The sequence below is a fragment of the Diospyros lotus genome, unplaced genomic scaffold (assembly GCF_014633365.1).
Source record: "Diospyros lotus cultivar Yz01 unplaced genomic scaffold, ASM1463336v1 superscaf1, whole genome shotgun sequence".
NCBI classification, from domain to species: domain Eukaryota; kingdom Viridiplantae; phylum Streptophyta; class Magnoliopsida; order Ericales; family Ebenaceae; genus Diospyros; species Diospyros lotus.
The window spans coordinates 4,401,331-4,422,960 of record NW_026267104.1 but is presented as its reverse complement, the minus strand read 5'-3'; the positions used below and the strand labels follow the sequence as shown (position 1 = coordinate 4,422,960).

General features: G+C 32.7%; 3 protein-coding genes across 3 annotated transcripts; all 3 read left to right on the top strand.

The window, feature by feature from the left end:
• Positions 1-279: 279 nt before the first annotated feature.
• On the top strand, positions 280-771 carry LOC127793144 (uncharacterized). The gene has a single exon (XM_052323927.1). The coding sequence runs from the start codon at positions 280-282 to the stop codon at positions 769-771; it is 492 nt and encodes a 163-aa protein (XP_052179887.1).
• Positions 772-7,602: 6,831 nt separating this feature from the next.
• Positions 7,603-9,903, top strand: LOC127793239 (pentatricopeptide repeat-containing protein At1g06140, mitochondrial). Its single transcript, XM_052324069.1, has one exon. It carries the CDS (start codon positions 7,645-7,647, stop codon positions 9,508-9,510), a length of 1,866 nt encoding a protein of 621 aa, XP_052180029.1. The 5' UTR covers positions 7,603-7,644; the 3' UTR covers positions 9,511-9,903.
• A 140-nt stretch (positions 9,904-10,043) lies between these two features.
• On the top strand, positions 10,044-13,436 carry LOC127793240 (LOB domain-containing protein 16-like). Its single transcript, XM_052324070.1, has 2 exons — positions 10,044-12,680; positions 12,928-13,436. Exons 1-2 carry the CDS (start codon positions 12,396-12,398, stop codon positions 13,270-13,272), a joined length of 630 nt encoding a protein of 209 aa, XP_052180030.1. The 5' UTR covers positions 10,044-12,395; the 3' UTR covers positions 13,273-13,436.
• The last annotated feature ends 8,194 nt before the right edge of the window (positions 13,437-21,630 follow it).

The window sequence follows — 21,630 nt, the reverse complement described above, 5'->3', positions numbered from 1 at the left end:
ACATCTTTGGCTCCGCAAAGGAATCAGTAAACTATTGTGTATAATCTTGAAATACATACTTTACTTATACCATTTTGTTTTACAAATTTTTATTTATACACAAATATTCATAGGTCTACTCCTATAAATCAATTTTTTCAAGAAGATTTATATACGAATGATGAATTAGAAGATATGCCTATGAGTACATCAATTGACGTCCGAGTACACAAAGATTCTTACCGTCATTATCTTGGCAAGATGGATGTATTATGTCCTTATTATTCAGCCTTACATTGGATGGATGAAAAATTGACCAAATCATCTATGAAGCGTCCCTTATTCGGAACTTGCTGTTTAGAAGGAAATGTTATGCTACCTTTACTTATTACACCCCCTCCACCACTTCAGGCGTTGTATGATGGGAATAATGATCAATCAAAATCATTTCGAAGTTATACTCAAGTGTACAACGCAGCCAATGCTTTTACGAGTCTTGGTGTTACATTAGATCCTAGAGTACTCAGTGGAAGGGGCCCTACATCATTCACAATTCATGGGGAATTGCGACATCGAACAGGATCGCTACAACCACAACCAGAGCAGGATGCAAGTTATGCTCAACTATATATCTATGACCCTGATTCAGCTTTAGAAATTCGTAATCGTAGAAATCCTATCTTGAGAATGGATGTTCTCAAAACTATTCAGGATAGTTTGTTGCAAGTCAATGCATTTGTAGATAAATTTCGACAGGCTCATGTCATTTTACATCAATTAGACTCGACATGACACAATATACCTGCTCATCTTCATTACAATTCAAGAACTGATCGACGTCGGTATAACCTACCAACTACAGATGAGATTGCGATTGTAATACCAGGTGATGGAACAGAGGCAAGTGGAATGAGAGATATTATCTTACATTTTCGAGGAAATAATGAGTTAATGCAAATTAATGAATGTCACCCAGCATATTTGCCATTACATTATGTTCTATTATTTCCATATGGTGAGCTTTGATGGAAACCTGAGCTGAAATTGTGGAATGTTCAGTATGATCGACCTTTAATTGATCGATTTACTCAAATGAATTTTTATAGTTATCGTTTGTTTGAATGACCCACAGAGTATTCAACAATTTTGAGAGGTGGAAAACTATTTCAAGAGTTTTTGATAGATGCTTAGGCTGCAACTGAGCAAAATCGATTGACATACTACAAGCTTAACCAAGGGAAACTTCGAGCTGAGTTTTACCAAGAGTTGTCGGATATGGATCCAGATTATGTGCGACCTGGTCAAATTGGTCAAAGGTTTATTTTGCCATTTTCATTTATTGGTAGTCCTAGACATATGTTTGAAAATTTTCAAGATTCAATGGTATCACGCGAGACAACCAACACCCAGATATTTTCCTGACCATGACTGCAAATCCCAATTGGCCAGAAATTACTTCAGCATTATTACCACATCAAAAACCTATTGATCGTCCTGATTTAATTGCCTGTGTTTTTGAGTTGAAGAGAAAATGTTTGATGAAGGTGATAGAAACAAATAAAGTGTTTGGAAATAAAGTTGCACATGTTTTTACAATTGAATTTCAAAAACAAGGCCTCCATCATATGCATGCACTTTTATTTCTTAAAGGCCTAGACAAAATTTGGACATGTGCTCAAGTAGACAAATTAGTTTCTGCAGAATTTCTAAACCCAAAAGATGATCCTATGCTTTTTGAAACTATCAAATGTTGTATGGTACATGGACCGTGTTGTGCTCGAAATCCGTAAGCACCATGTATGGAAAATGGTAGATGCACTAAGAGATACTCTCGAGTTTTTACAGAAACAATAACTATGGATCAAGATGGATACCCTATCTATTGTCGTCGCAATAATGGTCAAGTACATACTGTGAGGGGGTAAGAAGTTGATAACAGGGATGTCGTACCATACAATGCATATCTTTCTAAACTTTTCAACTGTCATATAAATGTGGAAGTTTGTGTTGGAATGAGATGTGTCAAGTATATACATAAGTACATTTATAAGGGTTATGATCGTACAACGATGGTGTTAGGAATGATAAATGAGATTCAACAATATCTTGATGCAAGGTATATTGGCCCTCCAAAAGCTGCTTGGAGAATATTTGGTCATCCTTTGCATGCAGAGATGCCAACAGTTATACGATTGGCACTTCATTTACCTGGAATGCATCGCGTTGTTTTTAACCCAGAAGAATCATTAGAAACGATTCAATCTAGAGTTGGTCAACAAATGTCAACTCTTACTGGCTTCTTTGCATATTGTGCTGGCAGTAAAGATGAATGTCCATTCACTTATCAAGAATTTCCACAACATTATGTTTGGCTCAAGTCTGAAAAGAGATGGAAATCAAGAGAAAAGGGATATGTAATTGGTAGAATGTATTTTGCTAGCCCTAATTGTGGTGAAAGATTTTATCTACGTTTGTTACTAACCGTTGTTAAAGGACCAAAGTCATTTCAGTCTTTACGCACGGTCGATAATGTTGTGCATGATACATTTAAATTATCATGTGTTGCAATGGGGCTTTTAGAAGATGATGAAGAATGGATACAATGCTTGAAAGAGGTTGTAGTTATGAAAATTGGATATCAATTGAGGAGATTGTTTAGTATTATTCTCACCCAGTGCTCTCCACTAAATCCATGTGCATTATGGAATCAATTCTCAATGCATACATGTGATGATCTTGCACATAAAATTCGTACATTGTTTGCCATTTCTAACCCAACTGAGGCTCAAATTAAAGATTATAGTCTTCATCTTTTGAATCAAATGCTTCATGAATCAGACAAAAGTTTAATTGACTTCCCACCCATGCCATAATCTACTACAAATTGGAGTGCAGTAGTTGGTAATCGATTGATATTTGAACATCGACAATTGCAGAGTGAGGCACAACAGACAGATCCACAAATTTCTATTGATTGTCTCAACAATGGACAGTGGAATGCTTATAACACAATCATTTCTTCAGTTTTTCAAAATAAAGGAGTTGTTTTCTTTCTCAATGGGGGTGCTGGAACAGGGAAAACATTTTTGTACAATACGATAGCATTAAAATGTCACAACCTTAGGCATATCGTTATTACTGTGGCTTCATCTGGAATTGCATCATTGTTACTGGTCGGAGGTCGCACTGTACATTCAACATTTTCCATCCCATTAGATGTGTTGGAAAATTCAAATTGTGGGCTTAGTAAACAATTATTACAAGCTGAGTTATTTAGAGAAACAAAACTCATAATTTGGGATGAAGTTCCGATGCAACATAGACATTATGTTGAGGCGGTTGATCGTACATTGAGGGATATTTGTGATAGTGACAAGCCATTTGGGGGTATTACTGTTGTTCTTGGTAGAGACTTTCGACAAATCTTACTAGTTATACCCAAAGGAGTTCGTGATCAAATTGTAAATGCATCATTAAGACACTCTGTTCTATGAAAGCATATACATATCTTAACTTTGGATTTGAATATGCGCTTGAATCTTGAAGACCGTGAAAATGCTAATTTTGCAAATTTCTTGATGGAGGTAACACTACTATAACCTTTGTGCCATATTATATAGATTATTTTAAATTAATAAATTGTGTTTTCATTCTTATTTTTTTATTGATTTCACTTTTTTTAGATTGGGACCAATCTTCAAGAAATCGTTAACCTTCCATCAACAATACACAAATGTCAAGATTTGAATGAATTACTCTCTACAGTTTACCCACGCTTAAACATAATAGAGATGTCAACCCCAACATTTTTAACTGAACGCACAATTCTGTCTACGCGTAACGATGATGTCAGTAACATCAATACTACTGCAATGAATATCTTTCCAAGGAGATTACATACTTATCTTGCAGCAGATAAAATGTCTGAAGATAATGAAGTCGATCCTACTATTACAAATAAATATCCTGATGAATATTTAAATTCATTGGATCTTCCTGGGTTGCCAACTTTTAAGTTAGAGTTGAAGGTGGGTTGTCCTATAATATTGTTGAGAAACATTGCACCGAAAGATGGACTATGTAATGGTACAAGATTGATGGTTACTAGGTGCGACACTCGCATAATTGAATCTCAAATTTTAACTGGATAAAAGTTTGGCAATTTGGCATTCATACCAAGGATATCTTTGGCACCATCTTCTTCAGAAATGCCTTTTCAAATGACAAGACGTCAATTTCCAGTCTGATTGGTATATGCCTTGACCATTAATAAATCTCAAGGACAATCTGTGAAATTTGTTGGGGTTGATTTGCGCATACCAGTGTTTAGCCATGGGCAATTATATGTGGCATTGTCCAGATGTACATTATTTGATCGTATAAGTATTCTGCTTCCTAAAGATTGTTTAGATTCTACTACAAATATTGTTTATCCTGAAGTGTTGTTGTAGTGTTCAAAAAGTAACCATGTAGATTTATTTCTATTAATTATATAATTTTTTTTAAAATTTAAATTTGATAATAATTTGAAATATGGACTTCTGTAGGATTGGATGGAAAAATATATGGAGCTTAAAAGGAGAAATACAACTATCTTGCTTCGATGGGGATGTAATAAGGTAATTTCAATCTCAAAGTATATTTTGATATGTATATTTCCAACAAATGTACTAATCTATATTTTTTTTTTATTTCACAAATTACCAGATTATTTTGCATGTTCCTTATTGGGGATACATACAAGTTGATACGAAGACTTTTTGGAAAGTAATGAGGAGGAAGTTCGGGAAAACACATGTTTGAAGACATGTTATTGACACATTTTTTGTAAAGCATACATATTTTGTAAAGGTTTAACCTACTTTTTGTAAAATTTTAACCCACTCTTTTTGGTGAATGACAATATAATGTTTATTTTTTTTATGTAATTATAATTTGATTGGCAGCAGTAACACTAATTGGTGTGTATTTTAATTTTAATTTCTATTTGCAGCAGTGGCAGTAATATTTGATATTTTATTTTTTTTTATATTTGATTGGTAGCAATAGCACTAATTGGTATATATTGTTTGATATTTAACTTTTAATTTAATTTATTCAAATTATAAAGTATTTTTTTTAATTTAACTTTTTTATTTTTTATTATACAATATTAATAATATTATTTATTCTTATATTATTTACGCCGTGCCTTTAATCACGGGCATTCCCTAATATATATATATATATATATATGGGCAGCTTTTGTAATTGATGCTATAAACAAAAAATCATATAGAGATGTACGCAAAGCATTCAACAATAATATCTTGACTTTATTTGATTGCACATATCTTTATATATATAAAAGTATGATAGTCTTGAAAAAAGAAATTTTCTTCCAAAATTTACATTAATAATTTATAATTAATACTTATTGCATTAATAATTTACGTTTTGTAATTTGCATTAATAATTTAAATCTTTCAATTATTTTAAAATAATAAGTAATAATAAAATTTTTCCCAAAACTTGCATTAATGATTTGCATTTAGTACTTATTGCATTAATAATTTACATTTTATAATTTATATTAATAATTTAAATATTTCAATTGTTTTGAAATTTACTTCCCCCAAAACTTACATTAATGATTTGCATTTCAAATTCATAAAAAATTATTTAAGATTATCAAATACTAGAGCTTTTCAATACTAATTAATATTTAAGGTATCACATTTTTAAGATCGAAAAAAATCAAAATTCATATTTTTTAAATTTTATTATTATTGAAAAAACTTATTCTTATTCATATTTAAGAGTTTTAATTTATATTTATAATTATAATATAATAAATAGAAAATAACAAACGTCTTTGAGTGGATATATTATAGATTTTATAATATTTATTTATAAATAAATATAATATAATAAATAAAAAAATTTATAAGTATTTTGTCAAGTGACCTACTTAATGTGTTAATTATTCTTTAACACATTGAATGATAGTACATATTGAATTAAAAGTGTTTTTCATTAGCATATTGAATAGCGAATAATTAATTAAACTTAAATTTTGATAAATAATTAAAAATTAAAAAAATTATAATTATCAATTCTATTAAAATTATTTAAAATAACAAGTTTATTTTTTATTTTTAAATTAAACTTTCCCATGTATTACACGGGTTCACCACTAGTTTATCATAAAAAATGTGTAATTATTACACATATTTTCTATAAAAGCAATCAAATACTCTTAATTTTTCTATGAAAAAATGTGTATGGTATAAGTATTTAAAACTTCTTTCTATAAAATTCATTTTTCAAGGGAGTGGGGTGATTTTTGTTTTCTAGGCAATCATTATTTATAATTAAATTCTAAATAATATAATCAAAGACATCTTTAAATTTCAGTTCTACCCTCACATCAATTTACCAATGGGAAACAAGTTTGGAGATGAATTAGTTTTTAGTCAATTTTAATATTTAATAATTAATATTTATTAAAAATTGATATGTAATTATCTCTTTATTTAAATTTGTGAACTTAGAAGATTTATTATTTTCTCAATGTAAATAATAGAAAATACCTAAATATATGTGTATTTAATTAATAGTTGGTAATGAGTACATTGTGACTATTTTACCAATAATTATTAGTTGAGTATATCTACTTTCAAGATAGTAGTTTAGTGATTAGGAATGTGTTAGATAAGAGAAAATCTTGTGTTGCCCCTCTTTAAAATTTGTGTTGTTTTTGCCATAATGTGTCTAATTTAAGAGGTGGACAAATGAATGATACTTTTAGTGCCATTTAACATGATTTAATTAAATTTATCAAATATTTTATAATTGTGTATATCTTGTTAAATATTAATGGAAAATGATACTACCATTAACATCTACAAAAATCTATCTAGTTATATTTTTTAAATGTTTTACAAATTACATGTCTTGTGAATTTCAAAAATAATTACAACTACAAATGTCTAACCTAAAAAAATAAAATGCCAATACTCTTTTCAAGCCTAATCTTACCCTTTCTATTAAAAAAAAAAAACTCACATTATCATTCAATTAAATACACTTCAATATCTTATTCTAATTGATGGCAATGCGTTAATGAATTATCCTAATGCTTAAAAACCATTATTTTACAACTCATGTTTGTCCAGAAATTTATAAGAATATTTTAAATATTTTTTTAAAATATTATAATTTTTAAATTATTTAATAAATTATTACACTTATTGTAATTCAGTATATCACACGAGCAGATTTAATTTATCTCAAATTATTTTTCTTATCATCATCTTTCTACACTTATACTAAAATTTTCACTTTTCTTAAACTCATTATTGGAAATATCATGTTTTGTTGTATCTTGTTATTATTAATAAGAAGTTTAAAAAACTTAAAAATTTGTCCAAATATTATATAAAAATAAAAATTAGACGAATATAGTTCTTTATTAAAAATAATGTGTTTTGTTATATTTTGAGTTTAACTCGGCGAAAGAGGTACGTTCCAAGTGGCATGATGAGGGGAAGGAAGCGCAAGTAATTTCTTAAATAATTTAACAAATGTAGAATTTTATTACATTAATTAAAAAGTTATAATATTTTTAAAAATTTATCCATGTTTATAATCTGGGCCGACGGTTGGTAGTTGTAGAAATCGTTGATGCGTCGTTCCAATTCCATTGCTGCTGGAGTGAACTACTACGCTTCCGCTAACTCAGCGAAAAATCCTGCAAAAACCACCAAGCTCTCTCTCTCCCGGCAACTACACGCCCAGATCACCGTCCATGCACTTCGCCCATCGCTTCTCTGCGGTTCCAAGCTCTTCAATTGCTGCGTCCAAGTGGGTTCTTTCCGTTTCGCCACCAAAACTTCCGATTCCATCGCCGTCAAGAACCTCCATTCATGGAACGCCATAAGCTCAGCCTTCTTCAAAAACAATGATTTTTCCCAGGTTCTAAGGTCATTTAGACATATGCGCACCGCTGGTTGTTCCGTCGACAGTTTCAACTTGACATTTGCAATCAAGGCGTCCGTGCGATTATCGCGTTTGCAAGATGGAAATTTGCTTCATGGTTTGGCAATTAAATCGGGACTAGAGAGGGACCCTTATGTTGTGCCTGCACTAATAGGCGTGTATACGGAGTTGGGTTCTTTGGGAGACGCACAGAAGCTGTTTGAAGGAGTTTCTGAGTGGAATGGAGTTATTTGGGGTGCTTTGATGAAAGGCTATCTTAAGTCTCCAAATCCCGCCAACGTTTTTGAGCTGCTTTCCGATATGAGAACCTCTGGTTTTCAGTTGGATCCCTTTACATCTGAATGTTTGGTTCGGGCTTGTGGATATATTTCTGCTTGCAAAGAAGGGAAATCTGTTCATGCTTTTTGTATAAAACAAAACTTCACCAATTCCAACATTTATTTACTGACATGTCTTCTTGATATGTACTTGAAGTTAGGCTTGCTGGATGCTGGGCTCAAATTATTCAAAGAGGTACCGAGAAAAGATGTTGTTTTATGGACTACGTTAATTTCTGGACTTGCAAAGAATGGCAGGGCTTGGGAAGCTGTCAACTTGTTCAGACAGATGCTGAGGGATTCAATAGTTCCAAATCGAATCACACTAGCCAGCATTGTTCTTGCTTGTTCCCACACGGGATCTCTGCAGCAAGGAAAGAGTGTTCATGGTTACATGATAAGGAATGGTGTTGAGTTGGATGTAGTGAATTACACCTCTCTCGTTGACATGTATGCTAACTGTGGTTCAATTGTCCCTGCTTATGCAGTTTTTAAGGAGATGCCCATCAAAAATGTATTTTCTTGGAGTGCCATGGTCAATGGATTTGGAATGCATGGCCTCTGCGAGGAAGCACTTGCTCTTTTTGATCAAATGAGGTCAGATAAGCAGTTGCCGAACCCGATTACATTTGTTTCAGTTCTGTCAGCTTGTAGCCATTCTGGAAAAGTTGAAGAAGGTTGGACCTATTTTAAATCCATGAGTAGAGATTATGGACTTACTCCAATGGCAGAGCATTTTGCATGCATGATAGATCTGTTAGGTAGGGCTGGGAAAATAGATGAAGCTTTATCCTTCATAAATGACATGACCTGGGAGCCTGGAGCTAGTGCCTGGGGTGCCCTATTGTCCGCATGTAGAATTCATAAGCGGGTTGAATTAGCAGAACAAGTGGCTGAGAGACTCCTTCCTCTAGAGCCTGATAAATCTTCTGTTTACATTTCACTTAGTAATATTTATGGCGATGCTGGAATGTGGGATATGGTGAAGAAGATGAGATTAAAAATTGGTGAGAATGGACTTCACAAGAGTGTTGGTTTTACCTCGATTGAAGTTGATAAGAAGTTACATTTCTTTAGTTCCGAGAATAGATACAAGGACGCACAAGTTCAGGCTGTCTGGACTTCTCTTCAAGAGCAAATGAGAGAATTTGGCTATGAGCATTATGTTAGCTTTGTTCATTATGAGGGGGATGATGAAGTGGAGGAGGAAATTCTGTCTGGCATGAGAAATTAGCAATCATTTCATCTTCTGAAAAATGGAGAAAGAATGCCCATCAGAATTACAATGAACTCAAAAGTTTGAGTGATAGTCATGCAATGATTAAAATTCATTACTTGATTAGGAGGCAAATTATAATGAGGGATGCCAAGAGATTTCACCATGTCAAATATGGTTGTTTTCATGTGGAGATTAGTTGTGATGAGGAACCGGTTACTGAAACATCAGAAGTCCATGAAACTAATCCATATGACTTGTGAACTTCTCCAAGGTAAGGAAGTCCCCTCCCCACACAGTGATCTGCTATTTAGTCTAGATAGGGCATCTGAGTGCATGAGACTCCCTACTTTGCAAATGTAAGTGTATTACTATGCTACCTTCACCTTTTTGTTAATTTCTATAGAACTTGAACCCCTAACATTCCAGTCACGAAAAAGCAATATTACTTTTGCTACCAAAACCTGCCCTGACTACTTAGTTAAAATATTTTGATTTATTGGTTTATCTGGTTTGCTTTGGGCAACCATTTTCTTATCTAGTCAATCAATCATCTAAATCTTGTTATGTTATTTTGTTTGGAATAACCAATAAGGTCAACTTGCTTACACATCCAAACTTTAAACTAAATTCTGCTTGTGCTTTTGTCAATTGGCATTCAGAAGTTTTATGATTTGTCGCAAGTTACACAAAGTGGACTTTCTTCGTCTTCTAGAACTTTCTTGCATTTTAGTTGGAGAGAACTTTCTTTTGATTTCATCCTCCTCCATGTTCTTGCCCCCCGGACTCTTACATGGATGCATTGCCTCGTTTATCATATTATTTCTGAACCTCTTCCTGCGGGCGAGAGAGAGAGAGAGAGGTTTCCATGGAGTTTAGTGAAAGAGAATCTGGTAAACAGTAATACCCACGATCTTTCATACAGGGAAAACCTACAATTTTGTAACACTACCGGTTGCCTTTTCACTGTTATTCTTTTTATTCGACCACGTTGTGATTAGGATGAGGATGTCAAATATGAATGATCTGGACGTTGATATATTTATATTTCCATGATTTTTCATATTTTCAAGATCATCAGATATCTCCATGTTGCTTGACTCATGAAACATATATGATATTTGGTATGCCATATTCTCTTTCTTCTTCTTTTTACCTTTCTATTGTATTTTATTTTTCCATATTAATGATTTGATTGTATTTTATTTGATGAGCAATATTAATGATTGTTGTTGTTTTTTTCTCCAAACAGTTCATTTATTTATATTTAGTTTTTTTTTTTTTTGGTATGTTTGGCATACAATACTCTCTCTTCTCCTTTGAGGTGTAATCTTGGTATGAAGTCTTAGTCCAATGGTGTGTCCACGATAGTTAATGGGAATTGGGATAATCATTGAGGGCATAGTTGGAATCCGGTCAGGTCAGGTTGGGTTTTTTTCAACTGTTAAGCTCGTATGACTTTTATGCGTGTATCTTCCTGCCTTTATCTTTCCTTTGTACATATGAAATGAAGATTGGTTTTTATGTCATGAAGTGGGCAAATGCTTAGATAGCATTGATCATGGGTCGTGCAAGCAAAGAAAGGGTTAAGACTAGTGGGTTTTGGAAAAGTCCTTTCCGTGCCCGAGTCACAACTAGGAACAACTATCAAGAAGGAAAAAAAGAGAACAAGTTATTTGTGGTGCTTAGGTTTATCACCCTGATTATTTGAGCACATCCCTTGATTTACCTCTTTAGTATAACTCTAGGGGCGGGGTAGCTGAAGACGCAAGTAATGGGACGTAATCTAAAAAAAAAAAAAAAAGAACAACTAGTTAAGTTAAAAGAGAGGATGTACCATGGCTTGTCCCTTTTCGTCATAGGCCAGTAAGTTTTTAGACGCGAGCATCTTTGTTCATTTTTTACACTGATTTGTCCTAGTAAGTTGTATTGAGTTGGAACTTGGGCAGAGGACAAACAGGGTAGAGGACAGTTCAGTTAGCATCGTACTAGCCAGCCAACTCCTTTTGTGTTCATCCTTGATGTAGGGATCTCCCGAAAGAGTGAGATGGGCACTTTTTAAATGAGGTAGTATTAGGCTACTATTTGCAAGTCAAGCGACATGACATTTGCAGAGTCAATTAATAATGAGGAGTTATACAGTGACTGACATGTTTCATTTTTTAAGTTAATCGAGTGCTTTGAAGCCTACAATATCTTTTCTTTGATAAAAGATTTATCTAATTACACCATATACATAACTTTTCTGTTTCATTGGAGGTTTTCCTTTTGAAAGACTGTATGTTAGATTAATTAGGTACGTCACTTTAATTTTAACTAATATTAAAATATAGTAAGAACAATTATTTACGGTCAATCTGAGGAGGAAGCCAAAGCGGTTGTCCTAATGATTACCACCATTGTTAAACTCAGCTACTTTTCTAGAACTTTCTTAGATCTTTGGATCAAAATATAAGAATAGTTCATTGCTTTCTGCGCTTCAGTAGAAAATAAAACAGAAACGGGCGCTTTTGTCATTCCGTTTGACTCCATCACTTTGCAGAGCAAAATATCTGGCAAAGCAACAAAATAGCAGAGGCTGGCGCGCGGCAGCAAGTTCCCAGGCGCGGCAGCGTTCGGCGGAGAAATATTATTCAAATCACTCATTCTATCCCATACGAGTCTCCGACCGACAACAATTTCACCATTTTTTAACAAGTTATTCAATGATTTCTCCACTCCAATTAGCAGGAATTCCATAAACAAATGTCCCCATTCAACCCTACAGTCGGACCACCTTTGCCCGCTCTTTTAAGCCCCTTAAAGCTTCCCCACCCCACCTGAACTGAATCCTTCTGCTCTGCACCATTTCCTAGTTTCCCCGTGCGCCTAATTTATATTGTTGTTTTCTCTCTGTTTCTCCGATGGCAAGTGGAAGTGGCTCGCCTTGCGGTGCCTGCAAGTTCCTGCGCCGGAAATGCGCGCCAGACTGCGTTTTCGCTCCCTACTTCCGGCCGGACCAGGGCGGCGCGGGGCGGTTCGCCGCCGTTCATAAGGTGTTCGGCGCCAGCAACGCCTCCAAGCTGTTGCTCCATGTGCCAGCGGCCGATCGCTGGGAGGCGATGTTGACTATCGCCTACGAAGCTCAGGCCAGAGTCAGCGATCCTGTCTATGGCTGCGTCGCCCACATCTTCGCCTTGCAACAGCAGGTTCTCACTTTCACAAACTTATGAAGAAAAATGATATTTTTTTTTTTTATAGAATTCTTCTATAAATATAGTTGAACAAGTTCAATCTAATTATCTAAGAGAACTGCATGCATTATGTAAAGATTTATTTTTTTTATGAAGAATTTATTGCATAGTATTACTTTTGAGTTAAAGAAAATATATATCCTCATTTCGTAAACTAATTATATATGATTTTGTTTTGTTTGCTGTGTTGTGTTGGCTATAGGTGGCATGGTTGCAAGCCCAACTGACACAAATGAAGGCCCAGCTGGCGCAAAACTTGATTGACGCCTCAATTAGTGCAAAAGACCAGTGGCCGGAAAACATGGTGGCGGCGCCATATTTTCCGGCGAGTTCAAGCTACATGGGGTCAGTGTCATCTCAGGGCTCACAGGAGTCTATGGATCAGAGCATTGGCGAAATGGGTATCCATCAAGAGTTTGAAAGCAGAGATGAATACTTTTTGCCATCATTTTACAGCAGCAAGAAGGGAGCTTCACAAAGCGATCATCATCATCAGCTGGAGCTGGGTGAGCTTCACGCATTGGCCCTGAGCATGATGAGAAACTGAATCATCACAAACGCTGCTAATTGAAACCAGATGTCGTAATTAACAATGATAATTAAGACTATAATATAATAATATATATATATATATTGTAATATGGCTTAATAATGTGTATACAATAGGGAAACTTGGTATAAGTAATATATTATATCATGAGCCTACAGCTATATATTGCGCTTTTTCCTCCCTTTTGACTTTGACTTTGAGATGCGAACGTGTGGGAGATGAAGGGTTTTTCAGATTCTTTTGTAAAAAACAAAAATCTAATTAAAAAAATAACATAACAATGAGATTTTTGTAATGAAAATTGATTTTATCACTTTTGTTGAAGATAAAAGACAGTCCAGTCCTGTGAGTTCTGTAATTAATGTATGGATATAAAGGAGTGATCATGTTATTTTGTATATATATATATATATAGTTCATTTCTTGCTAGGGCTCAATTACATACAGTTCATTTCTTGTTAGGGCTTGGACTTTTCCAGTTTCACTTTTCATTTATTTTGGGCTACGCTAGGCCCAGATAAATAGAAGATGGCAAGGAAGGCTAAATTAATTGTTTCAATTACCTTATATATGTATATATAGGGAAATGATAAGTTTACAGAATGCCTATAGAAAAAAAGTGATGTTATTGAATAATGGAATGGAGACATTCTATAATTATGGAACATTCTAATCATAAGGGTGCTTTTTTTTTTAATGTAAAGTAATGTTCTACAAACAGAAAATTCAACCAAATTAAAGTTTATATTAGAATAAGATTATCTATTTGGATGCTATTAATCTGAAACAAATTTGGCTAAATATATACATTCTACACAATCTCATTTCACATTATTTTGATGATATATATATTATTTGAAAAATTATAAATCAGATGAAAATCAGTTCTATTAATGCAAATATAGACTATAATAATAATAAGAAAATCAAGGAGTTCATGATACACAACAGCCTTCAACCCCAACCATCACATCCTCTCTATAAACCGCAATCCCCCCGCTCAAGCTAACGGGCTAGATGGGTAAATTCAAGTCAAAACCTTTGCTTGGCCCAAGTTATAAATTGTGTAAATAGACTAAAATGGATATATTGCTCAATAATACAAATAAACTCATAAAAATATTAATTTTTAATAAAAATAAATTATAAATTGATATTCAACTGATAAATTTTTTATCATTACAATTATAAAAATTGTGTAAACCCTTAATTTATTTTTACTCATAAAAATAATTTTTTTATCATTACACAGAATTATTAATTCAACATCTGAGAATAACATTGAAATATTCACCTAGCTGCTCAAAGAAGAATTAGCATCTTCAGCTTTAATTTCGAAACATCGATCAAATCCTCCATTGTTCACTTTGAGTAGTTTCTTTTTTCTTTTTGGATAGACAGTAGTAGTTAAATATCTTTCTAAAGCCCTATTTTAGGTAACAAGCACCTTGGGTGCACAAACAAAAAAGAAAACGGATCAAAAGACTAAGGAAGATTATTTGCCTAATGGAAGTTGCTAGGTTTTTGAAAAGGGAAAGAACAAAGAAAAAGCTGCAATTAAGTTGGTGTTTTGATAGGTTTGTTTAGTAAATGGGTTAAATTTAACTTGGTTAATAAACAATAATTGCAGCTCATTTCTTAGAAAATTACACTCTACCATTCCGACCGCAGATCTAATGTTACACAAGATCTAAAAAAGCAATCATAGAATAGAGAGTAAATTATAGGGTTTATTTTATTCTAGCATTTCTAGGGTTTCTAGCTTATTTATGGAACTCAAAATGCATCTTTCAAGGGGCACAATATCATTACATAATTCACAAAGTAATTAATAATCTAATTCACCCATGATGATAACTTTAGATTTCGCTGATGCTCGGTGTTGAATTTTGTTGAACTGGACGAATTCAAGTTCATCAATATCGTCTCGAAATAACCACCTACTACTGCTTGTTTGCATATGAACTGAATTTGAATCCATGGGGTAATGTTGAGAATTATCTTATTGGAAACTAGAAAATAAGACATTTTCCTTTAGGATGATTGGGTTTTCAAAACTCCTAATAGGGTTTGGATCATCCATGTAGCGATCCATTTTCACAATATGGAATGTGTTCAAAATTGACGACGAAGCTCAAATTCAATTCTTGAATAGGGTTTGAATTAGTTTATGAGATAAATCAATTTTGAACATATTGAGAGTTTGCACAAGAGTTTGCAAACTATAATTCCTTCAAGAAAGCTAGACGAGCTTGCAAATTGATAACCTAAAAAATCATACATAATTAGCAAATTAAATCAAGAAACAGAAAGAAATTAAGGATGTATTTAGGGTTTTATCATATACTTCAATGGACCCTAATTAACTTGTTGGAGGAAAAAAATATAGGATACACAGTCGTAAATGAGATCTTAATGCCTAGTTTGAACTTCATAGGAGATTGTAATTAATGGCAACCCCACAACGGTCACTTATCAGAAGTCGAGCCAGGAGTTTTGAGGCATTACTGGCACTAAAAACCTTGTGAATCATGGCAAAATGAGTAGGCCCTATTTTATGGCAAAAACAAGGAGTAAAAACGTAGCCTTTCACACATTTTCTTCTCAAGAATTTGCAGGCGCCGCATGGAGAACCGAATCATGTCATGATCTTTTAATTGTTTTAAATTTTTCTAATCAGTGACTTCTTGTTGTTTTTAGGGCTTTGATCAATTTCGTTGAAGCATATATATTAATTATGATCATCGCCAATGTTTATAAACACATTTTGTTGTAATTAAACTATTAGCATCCGTATTATACTGAATTCTTAATTGCATATGTCTCCCTTAATGGCCTACTGACTGGATTATTATTATTATTATTATTATTGATTTGTTATACGGACCTCTTAATTTCATCCATTCCACCAAAATTTTTAATTTGTACCTTCGTTTTAGATTCCAATATTCAATTAATTCAACCTTCTTATAGAGAACAAAAGGAAACCAAACCCATCGATCTCTATTTGCTTCATCATGATTGGGTCTTTTAGGCTCATTAATTTTCATAACGTCTTGATTTTCCTATCAAATAATTATATATGTTTACATATAATAATACATTTATTTAGCCCTTGACCTTGAACAAGTTTTAGGATACAAAAGCATGGAAAAATGGTTTTGACTGTTCCGGCTGTCTGTTGCGGGTTTACAATTAATCTAGAATAAATACCTACCAAAACTGTTCTTTAATTTCTTCCTCTTTAAACAATCTATCATCTCGTAGAATATATATACATATATATATATATATGAATTCTTTTAATTAATTGTTTCTCTATATGGGGATTTATCGTTGGAAAGAAATTCAGCTGTTACTTCAAAGGTTGCAATTAGTCAGACAATTTGGCCAAACTTTAGTTCTTAATTTCAAATGCATCATTTGATTATATATGTTGTTTCTAATTATTACAAACTACACAGCTTAACATATTCCTAATTCCACAATCTATATATGTTGGAAATGAGAATTGCATGGTTAATTATATATATATATATATGTAATAAATGAAGGTATATATGCAAACTGATCTTTAAAAATGGAGAAAACGAAGCAGACAGCAGAAGCCCGCCACCCCATGCAAGTCCACTAAGGAAAAGGAGGAAGGATAAGCCGAAGAACTCTACCTTCAAAAGCAAAAAGTTAAAGGGTTATTTATATATTTTTGTTTTTTAAAATTTTAATATTGATTGACCATGTATTTTGGTTACAAAAATTAACATATTTTTAATTCTTTGAACAAAAACGCCTAGCACCCATTTGGGGTTAGTGGGGAGATTTATGTAGAAACCAAAATTTGGAGACTAATATAATCCAACAAAATATTTAATTAGTTCAGAACATATTCTATATATATATATATATATATTCCTTAACCAACAACATATATATATTTGATTTATTATATAAATAAATATTTTATTTCGGAATTTGAAATATTGTGATTTTTTAAATAATTAAAAATGTAAAATGTAATAATTAAAAAAGTTTATTTCTGTACTTGGAAGTTATGATTTATAACTCACAATGAATTTAAAAATAATTTTAACCCTATGGCTTATTTTTATTTTAATAAATTTATCTAGAAAATAAAAATTAAACTTCATTTATCAAATGTTATAATTTAAAATCTTTTAATTTAGGTGGATAACATAAAATGAATAGAATTTACATCCTTTTCCCTCAATATTCACATAGCCGCCTTGAACAAATGACTAAAATTTATTATTTACACAAGTAGGGTTTGTTCAAATGAACAAAATAATATTATATTAAAATTATTTGTTAAATCTTAATTTTTTTTAATCTATATTTTAATTAATAAACAAGTACAAGATAACTGAAGAAAGGTCTGACTCTTACAACTGACACAATGCTTAAAGGGCCGAGCATGGATAAGAGCATGGTAGCATGTTTTTTAAATTTTTGCATTAAGTTAATATAAACCTTGTAGTTGTAGTCTTTTTATTCTTTATTGTTCTTCGTTTTTATTGATTTAATTGAATCTAACAACCAACCATACAAACGACAAGAAATTAAAGCATAAACCTAAACCAAAGGTTTGGAAACAACCTTTCATACAAGCCTAAGCCTAATGCCAATTTTTGAAACCTACAAGTAGATGTGAAAAATTAAGAGCTTGCTTCCTTCTCTCTCTTCGTCTCAAGGTTAAAAAAGATCTTTAGTATTGACTTTTGTTTTTCTTAAATATTGATTAGAATTTTAACAAGTACATCATCGAAAAAGATTCTAAACATATATATAGCCATAAATATTTATACATCCGAGTTCCTAACTAATCACGAAATTTTATTGTCATTATAAATTTTCATAATTGAAATGCAATTATCAACCCACGATCTTTTTTTAATATAGTCAATTAAAGAGTTAACTTGTCTTCTAGTCAACATTTACAATTCTTGATTAATTAGATCCCAGATGTGAGTGGGACTAACCTTGTTTTCTTCCCGCTATTTTAGTTTCCAATATATAATATACATTGTGTTCTTCATTTCACGCTCCATTTACATACAAATTTTGCTTACTCTATCGCCATGCCATCCTTGGACTCTATGTTGATGATCTAACGGGATATAGTACTTAGACCTATATATGAATAACGCATTAATGTTGCTTAATCTTATGAATCTCAAATAGAGTTACTAGTTATGTTAATGTCTCATAATTAAGAAGCATTAAACATTTTTCTTTCACTAAAGAAAAAAAGAAATAATAGTACAAACCTCTTCCTCTCTTATTTAAGATAACTTTCTAAGTTTAAATATAGAAAAATACAAGTCTCAGAAATTAATATTATATTATATTTTATTTTATTTTATTTTTTTAAGTGCATGTAATGGTTAAACTAGACTATTAATTGGTCACCATTTTTGAAGGATTTGTTTTGGGGAGGGAAAGTAGACATGAGATGCAAGTTTGAGCCATAAACTGGCCATACACTAGTCCCAGTTTTATATGGTAACGTACGTGCGCAAACCACAAAGTGTGAGCAGAAAATCTACAAAAATAAAGAGTTAGTGCAAACATTCGATAAAATAGAATTCAATATATACACAAAGTATATGAAGAAAATCCCTTATAGTCTCAATAATCGCATTCAAGACTTAGATCTGGGCAACAAATTAATCATCACTTAGGTAACTACAAGAATAAGGCCATCAAAGCCCCAACGAAAACCGGCCACAAACTGCCCAAAATCGCCCCTCTCCCTCGGCTGAATATAACTCCCTTTTCTCACCAAGAACAAATCTGCTCTACACTAAGTAGAGTCCACAAAAGAAGCAAAAAAGTATCACAAAAATGGTGGGTAGAAGAAAGCTAACTGAGAGGGATTTGTTTTCATCACGCCCCCAAAAATGGTAGGTAAAAGAAAAAACAGCCGCACCAATAAATGTTATTTGATTCTAAGTAGAATATTAGCACACTATAATGGAACATATAAGAAAATGTTTTCCTTTTGGAAAATTAACTCCCGGTATTTTCATAGCTAGTATTCATTATTGTGAAAATAATTTTTAGTGAATTTTTCAAATAATAGAAAGTATATATTTTGGAAGTGCTAAAATCGTCAAATCCGGAATTTATTCTAAAACCCAAAATCTACTTTCTTATCTATTTGGATTTTGATTTTTTAGATATTTTTATTGAATTCAAACGGGGGTACTTTGTTATTTACATTTATGTATTAAAGTGAATAGAAGGTAAAATATAAATAAAAGAAAATGTGGACATTTATTTAAACTAAATAAATGTAAATATCTTGTAATGAATTTATGTTATGTATTGTATTATCAAAACAAATCTTATTTTTCTGAAATCTGTACTGAAAGTCGACTCCCGGTGAGGGACAGTCAACTGCAAGTCAAAATGGTAATCGACTATGGATGTGCATCAGTCGACATAGTTGATCATTGTTTATGCAGAGTCGAGGTAGCCGAGAGTGGGTTTTGTCCAGTCGATTGTTGGCAGCAAGAGTCGACTATGGGTGTCACGGAGTCGACTGTCGGTTAGAGCAGTCGACTGCCAGACTCCAACGGTCGAATTTTTGGAGTCGTTGCAAGTTGTTTTGGAAGCCCCAATATAAATATCAAGAGGAGAAATCTGGATGAGGCTAATGCTCTACCATTTTCTATCTTCCTAAAGCACACCCAAGCTCTCAAGCACTCAATCAAAACAATCCAAGACCCAAAGAGCTTCAAGATCTATCCATTGGAGCCTCAAGGCAAAGAAGAAGTCTTCTTCTTATTGGTAACTTGTATCATTTCATTTTGCCTTGTATATTGTTCTTGTATTGATATTCATTGTAGTCCAAGTGTGTTGGATATATGATTGATTTATTTGTATTAGATTGTGGATTGTGAGTGGCATCCTAGAGCCCAAGTAATCTAGGTGTATTATTGTGTTGTATTAGTTTTCGGGGTGAGCTAAGGGGAAACCTCGGGGTGTACAAATTTGCTAGGTGCTCTTGTGTGGAAACCTAGTGGTGATTTTAGTGGAACCTCAAGTGTCAGTTTGACATTGAAAGAGTGGAGTAGGTGTTGGATACACCGAACCACTACATATCTTGTGTTTATATCGTGGTTGTTTATGTATTTATATTGTTATCATTTCCAAACAACATATATATTTATAACAACTGTATTTTGTGTATAAGAAAATCTCAAGAGTTTTAAAAAGGAAATAATCGATTCAATAAGTTTTTAATCACTCAATTCACCCACTGTCTTGAGTGGCTATTGTGTGTGTCAAGGGACCAACAATTGATATCAGAGCGGGTCTTACAATATTTGTGATCATCAATCTCAAATCCTAGGATAAGATCTTAAAATGGCCTCATATGTATCTAATGGTATTGTTGAGAGAACTTTTCCCTCCCGTCCCCCATTATTTGATGGAACCAATTATAGCTATTAGAAAATGAGAATGGAATCCTACATTTTTTTCAATTAGTTATATTTTGTGAAAACTTGTTAGGGATGGTTTTACATTATCTAAGGAAGAAGAAAAAAATTGGAGTGAAGAAGATATAAATAATCTTGAAATGGACCATAGGGTCAAATATATATTGTTTTGTTCTATATTGCCTAGTGCGTATGAACAAATCTCTTCATGCTCCACATCTCATGAAATATGGAAAAAATTAGAAATTATGTATGAAGGGACCGATCAAGTTAAGGATACTAGGATAAATCTTTTGATGTCCCAATATGAAGGGTTCAAATTGTTAGCCAATGAGACCATTAGTGATATGAATGCTAGATTTCAAAAATTGGTTAACTCTCTAAAGATGCTTGGCAAGGTTATCCCCGAAAGTGATCAAGTAAAGAAAATACTTAGGTCACTTAGCATAGATTGGCAACCTATGGTTATCGCTATCACTCAAGCCAAAGATCTTGAAGTTTTGAAAATGGAAGAGCTCATTGGGAATCTCTTAACCCATGAGTTAGTTCTTAATCAAATGAAAGAACCCATAAAGAAGATAAAGAATATAGCTTTAAAAACTAAATTTTCAACTAGTAGTGAAAGTGAGTCTTTTAGTAAAAATGATGAAGATGTAATTTTCCTAGAAAAGACTTTAAAGAGCTTAATGAAAAAGCAAGGAAATGATAGAAAGAAATCGCTTCCTATTTGCTACAATTGTCAAGAAGTTGGGCATTATAAAAATGTGTCCAAAAGAAGAGAAAGAAAAGAAATATAAGAAGAAGAAGAAACATTCAAATTATTAAAAAATGCATGCTTTCAATGCATGGGATGGAAGTGAATCTTCCCAATCCAAAAAAGAAGAGACATAAG

What these genes read in the sequence shown, in the direction of transcription:
- LOC127793239 (XM_052324069.1), top strand. Translation starts at nt 7,645, where the DNA reads ATGCGTCGTTCCAATTCCATTGCTGCTGGAGTGAACTACTACGCTTCC.
- LOC127793240 (XM_052324070.1), top strand. Translation starts at nt 12,396, where the DNA reads ATGGCAAGTGGAAGTGGCTCGCCTTGCGGTGCCTGCAAGTTCCTGCGC. An exon ending in TCTTCGCCTTGCAACAGCAG is followed by an intron (nt 12,681 to 12,927) that starts GTTCTCACTTTC and finishes TGTTGGCTATAG; the next exon opens with GTGGCATGGTTGCAAGCCCA.
- LOC127793144 (XM_052323927.1), top strand. Translation starts at nt 280, where the DNA reads ATGGATGAAAAATTGACCAAATCATCTATGAAGCGTCCCTTATTCGGA.